At 44.0% G+C, this 20,679-nt stretch overlaps 1 protein-coding gene across 19 annotated transcripts in view; it reads left to right on the forward strand.

Annotated features, from left to right (window-relative positions):
- Positions 1-20,679, forward strand: part of LOC107981865 (ubiquitin-protein ligase E3B) — a 583,577-nt gene that overhangs the window by 380,927 nt on the left and 181,971 nt on the right. For all 19 annotated transcript variants that reach the window (XM_032601499.1, XM_032601501.1, XM_032601502.1 and 16 more), the window contains one exon: positions 17,111-17,226. In XM_032601499.1, coding sequence (XP_032457390.1) covers positions 17,111-17,226 — 116 coding nt within the window. The remainder of the gene's footprint in view (positions 1-17,110; positions 17,227-20,679) is intronic.

Raw genomic sequence — 20,679 nt, forward strand, 5'->3', positions numbered from 1 at the left:
GTGCCCCGAGGTCAAGTGCCTCGCGTGTAATCAGAAAGGACACGTGACCCGCAGCTGTCCTAATCGAGCGCCGGGCAAGGTGGACACGGAGTTCGTAGGCTTTAGGCAGGTGTACTGACAAAACTGCGGCAAGTAGGATGTTACGTTTCAGACCTGCCCAACGTGTTCAGAATTACGTGCGCGGTTGAGAAACAGGCAGACCGGGGGATTGAAGAAATAACTTTAATCCCCCGGATAAATTCTAATTCGAGTAGCGATAGTAGTGACGACGGGATGTTTGTTTTCACGAAACCGTCGATTCGCGCCGAGAAAGTATCGTTGAAAGATTTAGGATCGAAGGTGAGAGTAGAAACCGGCAACGAGAAGTTGAGAGAAAGGGTTGAGTCGTGTGAGCGAGTAGCTTCTCCGGAAAACGGGACGGTGGCAGAGTCAGAAATCGTCGTTACGTTAAAGGGAGCTGAGGAAAGGGCCGCCGCGGAAAAGAAATTAAAATCTCGAGGGTTCGGTCAGCTGATTAACGCGATCGAGTCTTTATCGACATGGCGTGATGGTCTTCCTGCGCTATAGGGAGAAGAGTTCTCAAAACGTAGCATCGAGGCCTTATGGTTGAGAAGCGAGTCGCATAAATTAGAAGCGCAGAGAGTAGATTCGAGTGACGAGGAAGAGTTAGCGTACAGAAATATAGGCAAAATAGCGAAGGCAATAGAAACGCTTACCGCTGAGCCTGAGTTGAGAGAGAATCGAGTAGAGAAACACCCTGTCGATGCTGAGAGTAGTAGAATCGCAGGCAGAAAAGACGTGTCGGATAAGAGTAATATCTCGAATACGGGCTTGAATCTGAGGCAGAGTGAGGAAGACGAATGCGAAGAATTAGTTGCGAGCGTAAGCGCGAATAATCGAAACTTCATATTCGTGAATATTGGCGGTAAAAATTATAAGGCGCTAATGGGGCCGGGCGCGACGCTTTCTATGGTAGGACCGCACGAGGTAGAGAGGTTTAAGTCAAGGCTGCGGCCAACGAATATGCGCGTTAGAACGGCAACCGGGAAAGATAGCCAAGTGCAGGGAATCATGCGAACAATGTTCAAGATCAACAGTCACGCACATCCGATTGATTTTAAGGTGGTGACAGATCTCGATCATGACGTTATTAGGCATGGATTTCTGTGAGACTTTCGTTTTAGATACACGATTAGGTCGGAACTTATGGCGTGTTTTTGAGGGCTCGTGGCATGCGTATTTGCGTAATGAGAACGCAAAGAAAGGGAAGGCAGTGATTTTTGCAAAGTGTGCATGAATTTGCGAGTTAGAGCAGAGTGAGCGTGAAAGAGTCCAAGAACTTGTAGATCGAGTGGCATCGGTCTAACACATTTAGCATCACATCGTCGTGACGGATTTTCGGCCGATTAGGCATAATTACCGTCGCAGATCGCCGATGATGATGCAAGTAGCTACGGAGGGAGTGGAGAGGATGTTCAATGAGGGGATTATCGAGCGTTGTACGAGTGATTATACGAGTGCGCTGGTTATGATAGCCAAAGGAGATGGAACGTATAGGTTCTGCGTGGATTATCGCGATCTTAATAAGGTAACGAGAAAAGACGCGTATCCTATGAAAAATATGGATTTAATCTTAGATCTGCTACGAAACGCGCATTATCTGTCCAAAATCGAATTGAAACAGGCTTATTTTCCGCTAGATTTCGCTCGCGAAAGAAAGTCGAAAATATACGGCGTTCACCGTACCGGGCTCGGGCCTTTGGCAGTTTAACGCGCGATACACGGCCTGTGTAACGCGCTGATGACACAGCAACGATTGCTGGACGTGTTATTCGGACCGGAATATGAGCCGCACGAAATTAATTATTTTGACGATCTGATAATCGCGACGGAAACGTTAGAAGAGCACTTATATTGGACCGAGAAGGTGTTACGGAGGTTGAATAGCGCAGAGTTTCTGACGTGGCAAAACCCGCGAAACTATTTTTTCCTCTACTTCGGCGGCCCCGAATCCGCGACACTATTATTTTTATAAACGTTTCCGAATCTCCTTGCGATCTTGGAGGAGGTTCCGTCAGATGGCGCTAAATCGGGATATTCAGGGTGATTGGAAAAATTACACTCGAATTCGCTTAAACTCTCCCTTTATTCACTCTCTCTCCAACTTAAAAAATCCCGCTCTCCACGCGACAATGCGCCTCTCCCGACTCTCCACGCTCGCTCTATCTCTCTCGCCTCACACACGCTCGAAACTCTCTCGCTCGCTCGGCTCGACTTGTCCCGACGAAGTCGGTAAGGCAGCGCGCTATGCTGCCGCTCTCGTCTCGGCCATGACGCCACGCGCCGTTCGCTCGCCTGCTCTCCTTCCCTCTCGCGCGCTAGCAACACAAAGCGGCCCCGACTTCTCAGAATCGGTTCTGAGCGACTCTCGCGTTTCTTCCGATTCTCCGCGGCTTTTCTCCCGATTCTACTCGCGTCTTCTCCTACGACTTCTCTCGCGCAATTTCTTCTCTCTCACACACACACACACGTCTTTCCCACGACACACACTCTCCACATACTCGCGTCTCTCTCTCTCTCTCTCACGCACACTCGGCTCCACCGATACCTTTCTCCTCGTCTCCTCGTCCAACTCTCTCTGATCGCCTCCTTCCTCAGCTTTCTCGTCTCAGCCTCCGCTCTCGTGCTTCCTCTCGTCTTCTTCCTCGGCTTCTCGCTTCTCGACCAACTCTCCCGCTCGTCTTCTTCCTCGGCTTCCTCGATGCTTGTCTCTCTCTCTCTCACTCTCTACTCTACTCTCTACCCCGCACCACACACTCACCACTCCGCGAGAATCCCGCGCGCGATCCTCTCAATACGCGCCCGGAGATGCTACGCGACGCGATCTCCTCCTCGTCAACCCACAACGTTTTACACTCGCGAACACGTCCTCTCGCTTCGACGACTCGAGACTCAGTCCCGGGCTGAGCGCCGCGACTCGCGCGCTCGTACCCGCTCGCTCTATCTCTCGACCAATCCCCGCGCTTCTCCCCGATCGCGACGGAACTGACTAGCCCGATCAGTCTGCTCTGAGTCTGAAAACAGTCTATTTCGCAACCGACTTCCCTCTCTCCCCGAGTCCCTGCTGTTGCCGGGCGATTGGCCCCGCTGTTGCCGCGCGTGTCTCCATGCTCTCTCTCTCTCACACACACTCACGGACATGATTTCGGCGCTCTGTCGCAGCAGAGATACATTTCGCGCCCGCGATCACGCATTCCTCGAATTCTCTCCCCTCGACTTCTTTCCTGGAACACTCGACGACTGCTCGTTGCTCTGTTGTTTCTCCAATACTCCTCTTCTCTCCACGATGCTCTTTTCTTCTCCGACTCTCACAAACAAACAAAATCATACGCGCATTAATAATTGCAAAACGCAATTAGTACTCTCTCGGAAAATGCGGCCTTGCAACGGACAACGTACCGTCGCAGGTTAGTAGTGAATAAAAAGAAGTGTGATTTTTGTTGTCCGAGCGTGCGTTACTTGGGGTTTCTTTTGGATCGAGAAGGGTTGTAACCGTATCCGGAGAAAATTGCGCCGGTAGTCAATTATCCGGCTCTGAAGAACGTAAAAGCGCTACGAAGATTTTTGGGAATGGTCGGCTGGTACGCGCGGTTTATCGAGAAGGATTCGGAATTAAAAGTACCGTTAGCGAAACTCCTACGCAAGGGATAGAAATAGACCTGGGGAGAGGAGCAACAGGCTTCGTTCGAGGCGTATAAAAAGGCCTTGACGGAGGCGCCGATGCTCGCGAGACCGGACTTTTCGAAGCCGTTCACGTTACCGTGCGACGCGAGCAATCATACAATCGCAGGCGTGTTGACGCAGGAGAAAGATGACGGAGAGCATCCGATCATGTACGTGAGTCGAGTGTTGCGGCCGAGAAGAATTATACAGTAACTGAAAAGGAGTCACTCGCGGTTCTGTGGGCAATTAAAAAGCTGCGACGGTATTTAGAGGCGTATTCGTTTCGCGTGATCACGGATCACAGCGCGCTTAAGTGGCTATGTAATTTAAAGGATCCGACCGGCAGGCTCGCGCGCTGGGCGATATAAATGCAACAGTGGGAATTCGAAATTATACACCGTAAGGGCGCGCTGAAACATTTTCTCGATGCGTTATCGGATGCTACGGAACAGGAGGAGGAAGCTGCGGGATTTTCAGAGGTGCGTGATCTGAAGTATTTGCAGATGATGAAAGACATGTTGCAATTTCCGAAGAAATATCCGAATTGGAAGGTAGAGAACGGATGTTTGTATAGGTATAGAAACGATCCGTTGTTAGATCCGATCGTAGACCGTGAAGAAGGGTGGCGTCTCGTCGTCTCGACGCGCTCTTCACCGTATATCACGACGTGCACGCGTTCGTGCAGTCGTGCGAAACTTGTCAAATGTATAAGGTGCCACAAACCGGAAAGCAGGGGTTAATGGGTAAGAGAATAGTAGAGCGTCCGTAGGTCGTAGTGGCAGCTAATTTAATGGAATTTCCGCCGAGCAAATCTCAGCATAAATACCTAATCGTTTTTCAGGATTTATTCACGAGATGGATCGAGGTTCAGCCGTTGCGTAAGGTTGACGGCAAATCGGTCGCGCGGGCGTTAGAGGAGTTAATTTTATTCAGGTGGGAGACGCCAGATTATTTCTTAACTGATAACGGAAAGGAATTCGACAATAAACCCTTAAAGGATACGCTGAAGGAATACGGAGTTAAGCGTATAACGACGCCGCCGTACCATCCGCAGGCGAATCCCGTAGAGCGGAGTAATAGAACGTTAAAAACGATGATTGCGAGTTTCGTTAAGCAAGATCACCGAAATTGGGACGTACACGTGCACAAATTTAGGCATGCGGTGAATACAACGAAAGTATCGCCCGCGTTCTTAAATTTTCGAGGAGAAAGTCGAGGGCAAACCGCCTGTCGCGAAAATCGACCCATCGGTCTGGATCGAGAGAATGAAGAGGTTAGATGCGCTGCGAGATTTAATTACGAAATTTATAGATCAGGAGCGTATTATGAAGTATTCGGTATGCACCGAAGTATGAAGGGCAGTACGAGATAATCGTTCTTTGCCGATGGTTTACGTCTTGGGAAACGGGAGCAGACCGAGTAGACGGATCGCGAAGGTGGACGTAACGGAGTTAAAACGTCACTCGTCTCGTCCCTTGTCTCCGAATCTTTTTACCAGTTGCAGGTGGATTGGAGAAGATGCCGAGAGCTTGGCAGCGAAAGGGAGAACGATTCGTGGCCGTGGACGTTCCTTTCCCGGAGTACCAGGAGCCGAGAGATGTCCGAATGCCGCCAACTCCAACCATGGCTAAGTAGCCGCCCTTCCGGATGCAACGCAGAGAGAGCCTTGCCGGAGGCTCTGGCGCCGGCATCCGAGGGAACAGCACCAGTCAACGGCGGAGAGTTAAGCGCTGCTCCAATCGGAACAGAGGAGAGTCTTCAGAGAGAAGAGTCCTCGGCACCGACGGTCCAGGAAGAGGCTGCTATGCAGCTGGAATCGACCGCTGCTGCTACTGTGGCAGCCGTGGAGCCACCAGAGCCGGAAGAGCTACGTATGCTGAATCTGCCATTAAAATGGCATAGCGCGGAGCAAACCCTGGCACTCGAGCAAGCAGACGAGGATCAGTCAGTCGACGGGATCAGAGGCGAGGAGGCAGAAGGAGTTATAAATGTTGAGACCGAGAAGACTGAAGAGTTGTTGGCAGAGCCGACTAAGAGTTTGCAGCTAAGCGCGAGGAGCGAGCCAGACCCGCAGTTACTACAAGTAGTAGAGGAGAAGAAGGCCATAATCAGTATATTGTCGGACGAGTATTTCTCGTCTGATCCTGACAAGAATGCCTGGTTTACTCTGGGGCTACCTAACCCGATAACAAAGCTGATGCAGTCGATCCAGCAGGCCGGAATTCCGCGATACCTGGGTCCGCTACGTAGGCCAGCGATTGCGGTAGTCGATAGAGTTGTCGGAATCGACGGAGCGCTCGACGACAAAACTGAAGAATCAAGGGAAGAGAGAAGAGATGAAGAGAGAAGAGGGAAGAGAAGAAAGAAGAGTCAAGCCGAGTGGAAGAGAGCAGCGGAAGCTGATCAGCTCAGGCGCTACGAGCTGCGGTTGTTGGCCCAGGTGGAAGCTCGTCGTCGAGAAGAAGCTGTGAGACAGCTGCAACAGGCGCGAACTTTTAACTGTTGGGAAGGCCAGCCACTTCCGGGGCTCAACATAGCACCGTCTCTACAAGGGCAGCAAGTACCACCTTTCCTGGGACAACCCGGACCGTCGAATCGACGTGACCCAGTCGACGACACCTTGACTATCCTGAAGAATTTGGTCAGAATGCCTGCAGAAATCCGGGAAGCGGTCTTGCGTCGCACGTACCGGGACCAACCTCGTTAAGGTAGTAGACTGAATACGTCGAGGATAGATTCAGTCTAGGGAAGGGGAATTGCGACGGTGCCTTTTGCACGTCGCACGAAGGCGAGTTAGCCGAACGCGGAGAACCACTGGCACCAGCTAAGTTGCCAGGGCTCTTCTAATTTTTGTGCTATTTTTCCCGAGGTACATCGCGAGTGCGCGTAGTGCACGTGAATATGGAACATCACCTGATCGGAGGAAAGATGGCGCCGAGGAAGAGAGAAGAGAAACAGAGAAACGTGTAGAGAGTGGCACTGCTGCGCCAGTGCGGAGATAGGGATAGTAAGAGTGTGAGTGAGAAAGCGTGAGAAGAGAGCGTGTGCGCCAATCGCCGAGCCGAGCCGAGCTTCGCGCCGTCGGGGCAACGAGGAGCGGGGAAGATGTGCCGTGCAAGGCTAATACGCGTCGGTTTTCGGCCGATGGGACCGCGCGTGAGGAGAACCGAGGGGTGGGAGAAGCGGGAGCGAGCGGTGAAGAGCGCGGTTTTCTCCCGTTTGCGCACTTTTTGTGTGACGCCCGAGCGGAACATTACCGGCAAGGCCCATCAGAACCGTATGCCGGGGTGCATATAAATGATCCAATAATAAACTTTATAATATAATAAACAATTTACGCATGAAAGTAGAAAGTAGAAACCAATATATAAATATAGATGTACATACTATGCTTTCAATAGGAAAACAATGTTGCGCAAGATATAACAAATTATGATGGAAGTTTGAAATATTAACGAAGTTAACAACAAAGTGCTTAGGGCTACTTAAAGTGGTATTGATCACAATTTATCGGAGTGTTAATCACTAGTTAACAGTTGATTACTCCCTAATGCTAAACACTAGTTAACAGTTTAAAGCACGATCTAATTAATTATTTAAGAGGTAGTCAAATAGGGCAACTTTGAATGAGGCAATAGACGTCAGGGTTTTTAGATGAAGATTTCGGGATACTGGGCTCTGAATGGCGTCAGATCAATTTATCGAAGTCGCTTTCCGTGACAATAGGCAGGATGCGAGAGTTATCAGATTTACGGACGAGTATATTATTATTTTTAATCCACACATGATGCCGCTTAGTACGTAAAATAAAGTCACGTGTCGCAGAATTCTTCAAGTGGACGACGAGGGTATGTTTCTCCGTCAAGTTACTCGCTTGTGAAGACGAAGTATCGGCCTGATTATTTAGGTCCTTATTGGGGAGCTCGCGAACCTCAAGGATGTCTCTTTTTAGTGGTAACAAGTCAAGAATAGCTAGAATCTTGATGGCGACATCGATAAGAGGTAGATTGGAGGAACGAGGGACCCCTGTGATCCTTAGATCTAGTGTGTCAGGGGCACGTACGCGTAGCTCCTTTATTTGTTCGATGTCTGCTCGCTGGGTTGCGTTGGACGCCTCAAGGGCCTCGATACGCTCTTTCTGGTTAGCCACGGTCTTGCGCAATTCTTTACATTCCTCTTGAAGAGTATCGATTTTGTTAGAGAGCCGCTCTTCGCCAGCACTTACTCTAGCAAAGATGGTAGCCATCTGCTGGGAGGCAGTCATGGAATCCCAGTTTGCCGGTAAGGTCGACATGCTGCTAGGAGGCTGAGAAGTGTCGACTAAGGTAGGAATAGCGCCGATAGAAGAATCAAGTGAGGAGTCAAGTTGTTCAAGGTTAACGCCACAAGCTTCATCGTAAGCCAATGTGCGAGCATTCGTGGACTGCGAGAAGTTACGATCGACGTTCAGATAATCTCTGAAGTGGCTTAAACAGCAGTTACTAGCTTTGCGCTTTTTTAAATTTAAATATTTGACCAAACAGGATTTATGAAACGTAGCGCTGCACTGCGAGCACGATCAGTTGCCAAAGCCGACGTTTCTACGACACACGGTACATAAAAGCATTTGCGCTTCTAGGTTCCAGATTCAAATAAATATAAAAATTCGGTCAAGTAGCTATTTGCAATAATGAACGAAGACAATGACTAAACAAATACTTAAGAATATTTAAAAGAAACAAGTCTAATAGTAATTGGCGATGGGACAAGAGTCGATGATAGATCAGGCAAGTTCGCTCGAGTGATTGCAGAAATACACTTATGCCAACAATGACCAGTTTAAGAACGCACTTGTCGAGATAAGAGAATTCGAAAATTCGCGCGCTCGCTAGGTTATGAATTTATGGCTTTAGTGTCGTCGTGGACAAGAATTTGAAATTCGCGCACTTTAGCTAGTATCGAATTTATCCATTTGGGAACGCACTATATATCGCCACGTGCTCTACCCTAGAAATATGTTTTCTCTCTCACTCCTACCCGTAATTTGGCTCCGTACGCTTTGTTCGCACAAATAGAGCAGATAGTGCACAAGTTGGCGCAAAGAGAGCACTTGTAAGATACTCGCAAAAAAAAAACCCAAAAAAGAGCACCGCACAGTATAGTCACAGCACAACGATAACGGTGGTCACGAGCGTTGGCAGCGCAGCAAGCAGGATTGGATGGTGGTGCTTCAAATTTCCCCGAGTTTGGCCACGTCACAAATCATAATCCTTCGTTTTCCGACCGACTCTGTTGGTCCTTGTACTCGCGCTAGGTCTCTGCTCTGATTTTCTTACTTTCATTATTATGGACTGGTGATCACTATTTGTGTAGTTTTCACTCACAGTCCACTTGCCAATTGAGCCAATAAGGCAACTACTAACAAAAGTCAGGTCTACAATAGATCCTGCGTCTCCTCTACTAAAGGTGTTAGTGCTACCCTGATTAACTAACACCAAGTCCAGGAGAGCAGATTCTTCTAGCAGTACTATGCGTTAAAATCGCCTGCGATGATTACTAGCTTTCTTCCCGCAATATTCTGCACGAGTCGATCTAACTGCCGCTCGAACTGTTTGATCGGTGCGTTAAGCCAAGCATAGCATCTGTATTAGTGTATTCCTGCTATCTTTGCAAGAACAAATCCTTCCTTGCTGGTCAACATTTTTTCCTGGAAAGCCACGTTACCACATGCCCAGATCGCTACTCTGCCAGTGTCGTTCGTTTCCCATGATTTCTCGTCTAGGGCCCTGTATGGTTCACATATAATGGCTACGTCGACCTCCGTCTTATGAACATACTGGTTAAGTAAATCCTGTGTTGCCTCGCAGTGATTCAAGTTCAACTGCACTATCTTCATAATCTTCGTTTCTTCAACTTCTCTACTGCCGCTTAGTATACTGGGCATGTGTAGCTACCAGCTACCAGCAGCATGGTCACTTTTCTCTGTTGCTCCTCTTTCTTGGCAGATAACGCAGCTTGGTTTGTTTTTACAATCTCTTGCATTATGTCCTTCAACTCCACACTTATAACAGAGGTTACTCCGATCCTGCGATACTGTGCAGTTCTTGCCGATATGTCCAAATCCTAGACATTTATAGCAGCGAAGTGGACGTGCATTCCGCTTTATCTCTCGTATTCTGCATACTACCCAGCCTATCCTGATTTTCTGCTTTGCGATCATCTGCTGAGCCATTTTTGCTGGCATTTGAATGACCGCCGTCTGCGTATCGCCATATGCCTTGCGCACAGACTTTACTGCCGTTTCCTCCACTGCATTTGAGCCGCTATCTTGAAACTTCCTCCGTAGCGCTTCCACGATGTCCTACTTAGTGGTTAGAACATCAAGATCCTTTACTTCAAAGACCTCTACATCTTGTAGGATTCTTACGATGACACCCTCTTCTAGCACTTCTTGCACCGCTTGTCAAAGTTCCGTTGCCTTTTCTTCCAATGTGCGTTAGAGTTCCAAAAGTAGGTCACCAACCGCCGTTTTGCGTATCCTATTTTCGCTATCCACTAGCATCTTCAGTTCTAGGTCTGCTTTCATCTTTTGCAAGATATCAGCGTAGGACTTCCCGTCGGTAGCTTTTATGACTAGAGCCTCCGGTCGGGTTGGTCTTGCCCTTGGCAACTTAGATTTTCTTGTGCCTTTCTGATCTACAACACCATTATTAATGTTATCGTCTTCTTTTTCCTTTTTCTTCTCTTTGTTTCTTGTTTCCACCCTCTACCAGGGTGGTAATGTCCCTGTTGTGGGCGGTGGGCACTGAGTAGTGCTGAAAGTCGTCGCTAGTGGCGCACTCTGGCCTTCCTTTGGCGTCTTGTCCTCTTCTTCTCTTTTCTTATGGGTCTCTTTCTGTCTAGGAGACCTCCTGTCTTGTTTGAGTTAATTGGCTCCCCCCAACATCCATGGAGCCTGCGTCAACCACCGGGGCTTTCACCCGATCGGAACTAACGTCGGGATTGGGCTGTAAAGCTTGACCCGCTTGGGGCAGTGTTTTAATTAACTCACTGTCCATGATTGATTTATATTCGTGGTTTCTTCCCTTATTCTATATCCTAGGAAGAAGCCCTTTAACAAGGTGCTGTCATCCAGGCCAGATGAGCCTTGGTTATTTTTAATGAGGTTGCTACTACTTCCACTCCTCCTTCTCCACCTCTTGTGTGTCGGGGTCCCGAGCTTGGGACCGGCGTTGTGTGTTTGTGTAATTATAGTTGAGAATGCTGACGTGTGAGAAATGAATGGATAATTTTGTTATGAGGGTGACTATGTATTTTCGAGGTTGAAAAAGTAGGATTAAGCCTTGCCTCAAAAATGATTGATAGGTATGGTGTCGCGTAGTTGTAAGGGCAATGAGTTACATAGGTATAAGGCGATTATGTGAAATAAATTCATCAGCGTCTCTGTTGAGAAGGGGGGTATGTCTACTGGTATCGCTTCACTTCTTACAGGACGGAGTGCGACGTGGAAGTCAAAGTAGGCAATTAAGTATGATAGTCTGGCATACTAAATAGCTTTCTTAAAAAGCAGGCCACAAAGTACTTTCTACTTTTACTCTTTCTAGTAATGTGTGATGTGCTTATCCCTCCCTCGACCATAGATGTAACGTATACCTGTATTCACAAGTCTTAGTAGTTTAGTGTCAAGTTCTTGTGTCAAGTTGGAGTAAACTAGTGAACAGTAATCGATGATAGGAAACAGCAGGGCTTGAACAAGGTGTTTGCGCAGTTCGAGGTCAGTGTTTTTCCTAAAAAAGTATATCCTATACATTAGAAAGCGAGCGCTATACATTTGTTTTATTTGCTCTTTTCATGATAGTTTAGAGTCAAGCTCAATCCCTAGGCTGCGCATTGAGGATTCGAAATCGACTTGGGCTCCCTCTATGTTGATGAAGGTGTTAGCTAGTGTAGGTAGAGCATTGATATAGTAAGGCGAGCCTATATTTGCAGGTCATCCGCATAGATCAGATATGCTACATCCGCGTCCAGACAAAGACTTATGTCATTGACATACAACGTAAAGAGTTACGGACCAAGTACTGATCCTTCAGGGACTCCCGTGTTAAGCAGTAAGAAAAAAGATAGTTGATTGTTGTCACCGATGACGGCTTATTGTCTTTTTGAGAGATAGGAGGCAAGCCAGCGGATGTTTAGAAAAACCGAAAGAGGTTAGCTTCCTAAGGAGCTTGACGTGACACACAGTGTCAAACGCCTGGCTAAATTCGGAAAAAGAAAAACTGTTACCTTCTTTTTGTCTATACCAAGCCTGACATCATCAGTCAGCTTTATTAAGCCTGACTGAGTGTTATGACCAGTACGAAAGCCTGTCTGTAGGCCGTTAAGAAAGAGCCTAGATTCTAGGTAATAAGAGAGCTGCCAGTGTACCAGCCACTTCAGTGTCTTGGATAAGTAACATAAGAGTTAGTCTGACGGTAGTCAGTAAGAGATTTTGGAGAACTGACTTTGTTGAGTGCGCGCACCAGCGACTTCTTTCAGTCCGAGGGAAAGCATGTCTTGCTGAAGGACATGTTGAAGATACAACAGAGTAAGAGAGCAAGCACTGGCATGGCCTTGGAAATGGCAATCTGTGGGATGCCATCGCTTCTTTGGGCCTGGGAGGTAAAGTGCTGAAACGCAGCTAACACATCCGATTCCGTGATCTCACTGAAATTGGAGTAGACGGGATATTCCAAATTCTCGAGTGTCTGCAGATGTTTTTCGACAGAAAGGGCGGGTAGATCGTTGGATATTCCACTAAATGTGTCGTGTACCAAACACCAGTATGTTGCGGCATTGAGAGAGAGAGAGAGAGAGAGAGAGAGAGAGAGAGAGAGAGAGAGAGAGAGAGCGAGAGAGAGAGAGAGAGAGAGCGAGAGAGAGAGAGAGAGAGAGAGAGATTGATTGATTGATAAATAGATTTATTAACGCCGTGACCAAAAGGCCGTAGGGCAAGGAGCAAATAATACAGCATAGCAGGAATAGAAATACAAATAAAGATGACAACTTATAACAAATTTTCCGATGGCACAGTAGTGGCCAATATTTGGCATACAATAACAGACTTAAGCTAAAGTATTACAAAATAAAGAGTTGCAAATCGTAAACAAAATAATGGAAAAACAAAATAATAATATCTCTCTTAATCAGTAGTAAACGGCTCACCAATTAAAGGCAGCAAAGGAAACTGAATAGTAAGCTCGCAGTAACATCTTATAACCTAATCAAATATTAATAATGCACATAACATTGCTGTAGACTTAATAAATAGACATGTAGGCACTGTTTGAATGCGCCCAAGGATTTGCTTAGCCTAATAGTTGTAGGGATAGAATCCCAGAAATGCATACCTTTCACAGTAAATGAATTGCGAAAAATCTCGGTCCTAGCAGTCGGTATCACAAACGCAGACGGATTATTTCTGACCGAGCGTCGTAAGTCCTCATTAGGTAGCGCAAATAGATCGGCAAGATAACCAGGTCGCTTATGAACGAAAATCTTATACAACGTAATACCTAAATAATAATTGCGCCGATGGTTAAGTGATAGCCAGCCCAATTTGGCATAGTAGGGGCCCAAGCTCAATGTCTTTCCTAAGGAAAAAGATAAAGCGTACCGCAGAATTACACAGCCTTTGTAATTTGATCGCAAGGTAATCCGGAAGGTCCATATAAACAAGACAAGCGTAGTCAATATACGGTAGAACTAGAGCGTTGACTAGTTGGGTTTTTAAGCTAGTAGGAAGACAATAACCCTTAAACCTAAGGCGATAAAGGGCAAAATGCGCATTAGAGTAGGTGCGAGATACATGAGCATTCCAAGAGAGAGTTTTAGAAAGGATTACGCCCAGGTTTTTCACGGAATCGTCAAAAGGAATCGGTACTCCATCCACGACAATAGGTTCAATTCGCTGGAGATCAAGACGCATGTGGTGCTGGGTTGATCCAACAATTATAGCCTTCGTTTTGGCAACATTCAAGAGGAGTCACTACAGTGTCGAAGTACTGAGACAATCTCATTAATATAGATGAGAAAGATCACAGGTCCTGGAGAGGATCCTTGAGGTACACCTGACGTATTAGGAAGAAAATCAGAAAGGATGCCATCGAGGCCAACAACTGCCTGTGAACGCCCAGTCAGATACGAGTGGAACCATAGTATTGCGTCATTAGAAAAATCGATCGATTTCAACTTAGCAAGCAAAGTAGCATGGTCAATCGAGTCGAAAGCTCGCCTGAAGTCAAATAAAAGAAGCAGGGTCAACAGACCCATATCCGCACCTCGCCTGATATCTTCCGTGACATTCAGAAGCGCTGTTTGCGTGCTGTAGTTACTACGAAACCCAGATTGGTACAGCGAAATAAGATTATTAGCTTCAAAGTATGCGATAACTTGGTCAGTAATTATTTTATCGAAAACCTTGGCAAAGTGCGGAATATTCGCAACTGGACGAGTATCGCCCGGGGAGCTGGGTGTCGAGCATTTACTAAGCGGCACAATGACCGACTTTTTCCAGATAGAGGGATAGACACCGCTCGAAATCGACAGGTTAAAAACTTCTGTGAAAAACGGGGCAATCTGAGGTATAACTTGCTCAAAATATGATAGGGATAACTCATCGCAACTCCGACCTTTGGCCATGGAAAGGCAAGCTCGCATAAACTGCGCAACCTCAACGCAATCCAAATTTCTAAACCTAAATTTAAACGCGGAACCTAAACTATTATACTGCCCATCAAGGATAGCACGTAAAGAATCAGACGAGCATACTGGATGGACACAAGTGACAGAAGAATAATACTTCGCAAGGGTATCTTTATCAAAAAATGAAGAGGTGATTTACTTTTTGCTGAAACTAAGCCATTACGACGTAGAAAGCCCCAGCACTTCGTTCTCACGGAGCAGCCATGTAGTAAATACTCCTCACATGCACTTCGAATGGCACGTTTTACCTCAATGCGAGCTGTTTTGTAGCGAATAATAGCAGTCCGCTTTCTCGAAAGCTTCGCTGCACTATACAGCCGATCGCGGGCTTTACATCGGCGTTTAAGGTCCGGTGTAAACCACGGGGTAGCGTTACGATTGGGTTTTCTAGCGGTAAACGGTGCATGGATGTCTAGAGCCCTGCACGCAACTTGCTGAAAACCAACCAGCTTATCGTTAACAGAAGCCAACGGATCAGAGAAAGCCGGCAAGGAGAGATCAGGCAGAAGGTCAGCCAGAAAAGCAACTGACGAGAACCTTCGAAAATCACGCGATATTATCAGCAACTCTTGCTTTTCTGGGAGATCAAACGTGAAATCAATCAAGAGGTAATCATGGCCATTGATGTATGGAGCAGCGGATTTTTCGAAGTGGATGATCTTGTCGCCACAATCAGATAACATGACATCAATCCCAGTGTCGGAACTATCGGTATGGTGAGTAGCACCAAACGGGACAAGGTGAAAATTATTTTCGTTAATCAGATTATGAAGATGATTGCCATAATAATTATCAGAGAGCAAATCGGAGTTAAGATCTCCCGCAACAACAACATTGCCGAACCGATGATAATGATTTTGCAACGAGTTGAAGAATTTAGAAAGAGTATGCCCTTTTGGTCTACGGTAAACACCGCCGAGCAAAATTTTTGAACCACAATCAACACTGACGAGCATATATTCGGTCTCATTAATATTGCTGATATAAGATGCTTCCAATAAAGTGAAGAGAGAGAGAGAGAGAGAGAGAGAGAGAGAAAGAGAGAGAGAGAGAGAGAAAGAGAGAGAGAGAGAGAGAGAGAGAGAGAGAGAGAGACGGAACAAGCTTAGTTATAGCGCTGTTGCCACTTACCCGTATATCGTTGCCGAAATACGACGACTATGTGTCGAAGTGTCAAGAGTCTGTCTGCGCGCGCAAGAGTCAGTCTCGCTAGAATCGCTAGTCCTTAATCATAACTGTCGGCGCGTAGTGCAACTTGTAAACGAACACAGCAGGATAGAAGCCGAAGTCCGAATGAGGCTATATGAGGACATCGTCCCAACGAGTAGGCTAGAACAACGTTTGCACGAGAAGAGCAGGACAACGTCTGTACGAGTACCTGGTGCCCATCTACGAAAGTGCGAGTACTTCTCTCTCTTTCTAGGATCCAACGGACATTCTGCTTTTAACTCTCTTTCTCGTTCGACCGAGTTTGCGATGCTTGCACACCTCTATTCGTTATTAATTATAATATATTGTTTTCACTAATATACATCATTATTATTGACTTATCCCGGACCCTGCCAACTTTGCGGGCTCGTGTGCGTAAAGGCGAGCATATCGGTGTTAACAATAATAAACAAGACCCTTCTAGCCCTGGTTGTAATAACAATAGAATATCAATAAAGATGTTGTTACATAATATATGTAAAAAATGTTCAAAACTATAAATTCTATAAGTATAAATTGAGGACATTTTGAGTTTTTTTTTACTAATAACTAATTAAATTTGTTTAAATGGCATCAAGGAATAAGAGTAAAGAAACATTCCTACCGTGAAATAATTTTTTTACGAGTTTTAGAGGATTCTTACAAAATTGCTCAATATAAAATTTGAATATAAGTTTAGATGTAGATGTAGATTGGCAGAATCTTATGTTTGTATGTTCGCACACGCGTATAAACTTTTACATCTAAAAAAACAAATAGAACATAAAAATCCGTATTAGCGCCATTACATGATTTGTTGATGTACGTGTATCATATTGTTACGTGTGAGGGTCGATAGTTTTGTTCTCCGTGAAGTGTTAAGCTCACGGTTGTTGCAAAAATACCGGGGTAATGAATGAACACGAGAGATTATCGGTGAATGTGTCTATTATTAATCGTTATTCACAATGGACTGATTGTATAAAAGAGAGAAACACGTGATTAAGCGACCTCGGAGAATGTGCGATCTAAGTATACGATCCTATCTGTCATCTTTGCGAGCGCCCGCATGCACCCCATTTTATAGACTCCCCGGGTGGTGTGATTCCTACCCGCACGATCGTCCGAAATCGTGGAAGAGAGGTTGTGCTAATCCAAAAGAAATGGGCTTCGAGCTGAGTCTGAGTTGTTGCTATGCGCGTATTTGGCGACTTGTGCATTGAGCATTATAACCGGCAACGCTATATACGTGTGAGTATTCACTCGTGACATTATATACTTTTAAAAAATAGCTTTCTTATAATATTTTTACATGAATTAAGGATTTTCTTCAAAAAACATAATTTAAAACTTAATTTAAACTTAAATATAATGTAGTATCTCTTAATGCCTCTTATTATATAAACAATATAGCTAATACATTTTTCAAAGTAAACAGTTATGATTAATAGTTAAAATTAAGATTATTTGTTGTTTTCAGATCCTGAAACAGAATGTTACAATCCACTTTTTACGTCTTTGCATACCCTTCTTATGGCTATTTATCGTCGCGATTGTCAAAAAAAATTCTGTGACGATGATCACTGGTTGGCAAAGTTAAGTATATTATCTTATTTAATCTTCATATTTAAATTTATCATAGTGCAATAGAAAATCTATATTTTTAAAATTTGCAAACTGTATAAATTATGATGTCCTAATCGAACTCTAATTTTGGGAGGCTTCTTCTGTGAACAATATAAAAACTCCAAACTTTTTCATCCCGATCCCATACGAGATTTTTAAATGCGAGCATTTATTGTTTGATTTAACGTTTTCTGACTATCTTTTAAAATTAATGTTAAAGATATACGTTGGCAAAACTACTTCAAATAAGGTTGACATTTATTTTTAAAACTCCTTAAAAGTAAAAACGAGAGGGTCCTATTTTGAATTTGATCCGGGACTTATGAGCAGAATGCAGCAACATTCCAATTAATATTGTAGAATTTGGTGGTTTGCAGTCAAAAGCGGATTTCATTTAGGTACAAATTGAGTCTACTTGCTTAGAGTTTCTAAATAAGTCAATGACGTAATTGTTATAAGTGCGGCGACTAGTTACAGTCAGAGTAGCAAATGATTAATCACTTTTTTAATATAATTAAGTGAATAATTAACAATAAAATAATATTACTGTTAATTATAAGCTTGAACGATTGATAAATAAAACTACTATAATCTTTAGCCAGCAAAAAAAACAGATATACAAGTTGTCTTTCTTTGATTTTTGTATAAAAGTAAAAAGTCCAAAAAACTATCACCTGATTTTATATTGTAGAATATTTAATTATACAGGGTGTTTCATTTTAATCTGACCACGACAAAAAACCATGGAAAAACTAATTTTAACGAAGAACGACCTGAACCAAAGTTGAAGGGGGTAAAGGGGGTCATCGAATGACACAAACACCTATGACCTTGAACTCGATTTTCAAGGTCATTTGAGGGTAATTGTGATTTTTTTTAAATAGGAACCTCTATTTTAGACCTTGGAATCGGATAGAGCGGAAAAAATTACGTCGCAAAGGATATTTTAAGTTTGCTTTGGTGACCTTGAGAAGGTCAATTCAAGGTCAAATAAGAAGTATCAGCCTAAAATTGTTTTCCTTTCAATTTTTTCGTAGAATTATCATTTTGTTATTGTAATAAACATTAAGAGAATAATTGACTTAAAATGTGATTATGCTTTGCTGACTTTAAAGCCATTTTGTAAGGTCAAAAGTGCAAAAATGCAATATCAAATGTTATGTGAAGTCCATATTTATATCCTAACTTTAGCGTTACCCAGGAACAACGACGTGGACATAATAGGATTGTGTTCCCTTTGGGGTGCTTGATTAGAGTGAGTCCCCTTGCCTCTCACTTTTCAGTGTGCTTGATTAGAGTGAGTCCCCTTGCCTCTCACTTTTCGGGGTGCTTAATTAGAGTGAGTCCCCTTGCCTCTCACTTTTGCTCAAAATTCAACGCAGGTGCTCAAAGACACCACCATTTTGTTGGATACACAATTCAATTCGCTGCTGAAAATGTTCTACTGTTCTGAGTAATACAGCTCTTGGGATGTTTTCACAAGCGGTTTGAATTCTGTGGATCATATCTTCCCTTGTTGTAGTTTGATGTTCATAAACAACATCTTTCAAATTCCCTCACAAATAGAAATCGGGTGATGTCATATCTGGAGATCTCGGTGGCCATCGAATACCCAAATCTCCACGTCCAATGCGTCCAATCCACCTGTCACGGTAATTTTGATTAAGATATTGTCTAACTATTCGAGCATAGTGCGCAGGAGCTCCATCTAATTGAATCCACATTCTTGCTCTTGTGTATAAATCTACTTCTTCAAGAAGTACTGGAAGACGTTCTCTTAGGAACTGTAAAAAATTATGGCCATTTACATTTTCATCGAAAAAGTATGGGCCTACAAGGTATCCGTTAACAATTCCACACCAAACATCAAGACTCCAACGATTTTGGTTATCTATCTGCCTGTACCAATGCGGATTAACATTCGACCAATAATGACAGTTATGTCGGTTAAGCTCTCCATTGCTTTTGAATTTTGCTTCATCAGAAAACATTACGTATTGAAAAAAGTGACGATCATTAGCAATCATTTGTCGTGCCCATTGGCAAAACTGTAGCCTTAACCTCATATCAGCAGGTGTGAGATCCTGAGTCAAAGTAATATGATATGGATGATAACGTTGACTTCTCAGTATTCTCCAAGCAGTAGCCATAGGTATACCACTTTGCCTTTGAATTTCACGGGTACTAACGTGGGGATTCAAATGAACCATTGCTAAAACATCCATTACACGAAAATCATCTTCGTTGTAATTACGACGTTCTCTAACCCGTGCTAGTTGCCCTTGTTGAGCTCTACGGTAAATCTCACGAATGGTTGTATGACTTGGATGTCTTCTATCGGGATATCGAATTCGATACAAGGCTGCAGCTTGTCGATAATTACGTCTAGATTCACCAAGAATCAATAAAATATCAACCCTTTCAGCGGCTGGATAATCAGCAATTGTTAAAAATTTGTAACAAGTTCAATAAAAAATTTTGTTTTTACCAAACTGAACAAATTAGATAGCTTTCGATGAGTAATAAATTTTAATAGAAAAAATAAAGGTCAATGAATGAAAATGAGAAAATGTTAAACAAATGATATTTGATTAGTTTGGCTAATCAATAACTATTCAATAACTAGTAAACTATTGAATACTAAGTGTAAGTAACAATGAGTAGAGGATAAATTCATATGAAAAGAGATCTCTTATTCGAAAAATTGTCTATTTCAACAATGAGTCGCGGAAAAATTCAACATGAAAAATCATCTTTACAAAATAAATTATTTATTTCAACAATAAATTCAGGCAAAATTCGATGAGGAAAATTAGTAGCCAATTGTGTCCACGTCGTTCCTGAGTAACGCTAAAGATAGGATAAAAATTCGCTTACGAAAACATCCCAAGAACTGAATAGAATCCAAAAAAATGGTGGTGTCTTTGGGCACCTACATTCAAATCTGTACATAATAAAAGTGAGAGGCAAGGAGACTCACTCTAATCAAGCACCCCAAAGGGAACACAATCCTATTACCTCCACGTCGTTGTTCCTGGGCAACACTCAATTATTCTCTTAATGTTTATTACAATAACAAAATGATAATTCTACGAAAAAATTGAAAGGAAAACAATCTTAGGCTGATACTTCTTATTTGACCTTGAATTGACCTTCTCAAGGTCACTAAGGCAAACATGAAATGTCATTTCCGACGTAATTTTTTCCGCTGCTCCGTATTCCGAGGTCAAAAATAGGGGTTCCCGTTAAAACAATACAATGACCTTCAAATGACCTTGAAAATCGAGTTCAAAGTCAAAGGTGTTGGTGTCATTAGATGGCCCCTTTTGCTCCCTTCAACTTTTGTCAAGGTCATCTTTCAACATCAGTAAAATAAAACCAGACAAACAGCTGTTTAGCAGATTTTTTGTTATTTGACCTTGA

The sequence above is a fragment of the Nasonia vitripennis genome (assembly GCF_009193385.2).
Source record: "Nasonia vitripennis strain AsymCx chromosome 2 unlocalized genomic scaffold, Nvit_psr_1.1 chr2_random0004, whole genome shotgun sequence".
Taxonomy (NCBI): Eukaryota; Metazoa; Arthropoda; class Insecta; order Hymenoptera; family Pteromalidae; genus Nasonia; species Nasonia vitripennis.